Source organism: Rhagoletis pomonella, unplaced genomic scaffold (genome assembly GCF_013731165.1).
Source record: "Rhagoletis pomonella isolate Grant_MI unplaced genomic scaffold, Rhpom_1.0 Rhpom_scaffold_00006, whole genome shotgun sequence".
Classification (NCBI taxonomy): domain Eukaryota; kingdom Metazoa; phylum Arthropoda; class Insecta; order Diptera; family Tephritidae; genus Rhagoletis; species Rhagoletis pomonella.
Genome location: NW_023458560.1, coordinates 51,994,451 through 51,996,876, shown reverse-complemented (window position 1 = coordinate 51,996,876; position 2,426 = coordinate 51,994,451). Strand labels below are relative to the sequence as shown.

Here is a 2,426-nt window from a genome sequence, read left to right as displayed (position 1 = left end):
CAATATGTCGACAATTAAGTTTGCACAAAATTACCCGTAATAATATAGGGGAGATTTTAATGCAAAAACATACAACTGAAGTTAACAATTTAAAAACAACACTAAAAAATCGCATAATATCTATAAAAATTGACAGTGCCCAGCGGCTTTTTCGTAACGTGGTATGCTTAAATGCGCAACATTTACTAAATGGAGAAATTACCATAAAAACGTAGGCAGTAAATAATTTTCGTGAAAAACACACCGCAAGAAACCTAAAAGAACTAATTTTGAAAAGTCTAGAAAGGTATGTGTCAATAATTACTTGATATTAAAGATAGCAAAGCGTTTTTTGTAGCATTAGCGTTTTCTAATTTTAAAATTAATGTACATACATACATACTTAATTACTTATCTAACTTTTGTTGAAAATTCAACATTCAAAGTTTATTTACTTATTACTTTAACTTAATAAATTTCAATAGATATGATATCACAATTAGTCAAGTGTACAGTATCACAAGTGATAACGGCAGCAACATGGTCAGCTGCGGAAACCTCCTGCAACACGAAAGTAAGGAAGTAGAAATGCCTTTACTAAATCCATCAGAAGATGTCGACGATGCCTTTTTTGAAAGTTTCGAAACCATTTTTGAAGATCTAGAATTCGACACTTGTGTTTCGCAAAATTTTCGTAAGCAATTAAATAATAATAATAGTAGCAATAAAACTAGTTTACAGTACTATAAAAAAAGAAGAAAAATGAAATAACATTAACTTAAAAAATAATAGAAAAAAAAACAAAACAAACAAATTAAATTAAAAAAATAAAATATCAATCCTAATAAAAATAACAAAATAAAAAAATATTAAAACCAAATATAGATAATTAAGAAAAAATAATAATTGTAATAAAATATATAATAATAATATAAAAAAAACAAAGTACAATTAATTTAAAAAAAAGTAAAATAAAATAATAGTAAAAATACAATAAAATAAAAAAAATAATTAAGTAAAATCAAATAAAACAAAACAAAACACAACAAAATAAAATAAAATAAAATAAAATGAAATATATATGTATATAAATCAAATAATTTTCTTAAACTGTAGGCTAGTGTTATAACAGCTATATTAATAATAGTATTGTGTACATTACATAATTTTATTTTTAGAGTCAATTGTAGTTATACGATGTGCCACGCATACCATACAGCTAAGCGTAAACGACGTTTTTAAAAATGAAGAAATTAAAAACTGTTTTAGAGAATGCCGCAATATAGTGCGAAAGCTGCGTACGCCAGCAATACACAGACTCATATCGTCGCAAAATTTATTGCCTCCCACAGCTGATTGTCCAACTCGTTGGTCTTACTCGTATGAGTTACTTAAACGGTTGAGAAACTTAGACACATTCATCTCAGAAAATATGAAAGAAGCCAATATTGACTGGTCATTTGTAGATGAATTTTTAAGCAGCTTCAGCATAATTAAAAAGACAACCGTAAAATTGCAAGAAAAAAATTTGCTATTTGGAGACTTCATTAAAACCTATTTGGAAATGATTCTTGTTGTAAAGAAAGAAGCGGACAAATATCACATTTCCAAACTTTTGTTGCAGTCTTTAAACCAGAGGAAAGATAACTTGCTCCAAAACCCAACCGTGGCGGCAGCAATCTATCTTGATCCGCGACTGAGACGGTTACTCCACAGTCCAGAATTCGCACCTTTAAAATCAGTTGCAGTAGAGCATTTGAAGGCTCTCTACTTAAAAATTCATGGAAATGACAACAATGTATGTACATATATATGTTTGATCTCTATGATTTGAAATATAAAGATACAATTGCAAGTATTCTGACATCTTTTTGCAGACGCAAGAGCCTGCTGCTAATTCAAGTAGTGAAGTACATGAAGACAGTGACAATTTGCTTGGCACACTACTAAACCAAATCTCCCAATACGAACCAAGAAGCGAAAATACCACAGAGGCATTTTCAATCATAGAAGCATTCAATGAAAATTGCGATTTGAAGGCCAATTTAGCAGACTATTGGGAGTCAAAAAAATTTACTCACAGTACCTTGTACCAGCTATACAAAATTATTCATGCAACTCCCGCTACGCAAGTTAGTGTAGAGCGGGCGTTCTCCACTTTAAAATATATAATTAATGACTATAGGTCAGGTTTGAGTGATGATATCACTGAAGCGATATTAATGTTACGGCTCAATTAGTTTTCGCATAATTTCTTAACAGCGTTTTGTTTACTATTTGTTAATTATTTAATAAAAAGAAATCCCATAATGCTACGTACTCCTACATAAATTTTGCTTACAATTTTCTTCTTAAATAATGAAACAAAAAAACTATTGATATTTCCTTTTTGATAATCAACGAAACGAAATTTTTTTCGTTAACATTTTTTTATAACTAACGAAACT

The 2,426-nt window shown here is 29.2% G+C and overlaps 1 protein-coding gene across 1 annotated transcript; it reads left to right on the top strand.

Annotated features, from left to right (window-relative positions):
- Window positions 1–250: 250 nt before the first annotated feature.
- On the top strand, window positions 251–2,219 carry LOC118741976. Its single transcript, XM_036473943.1, has 4 exons — window positions 251–286; window positions 465–673; window positions 1,158–1,777; window positions 1,857–2,219. Exons 2-4 carry the CDS (start codon window positions 520–522, stop codon window positions 2,217–2,219), a joined length of 1,137 nt encoding a protein of 378 aa, XP_036329836.1. The 5' UTR covers window positions 251–286; window positions 465–519.
- The last annotated feature ends 207 nt before the right edge of the window (window positions 2,220–2,426 follow it).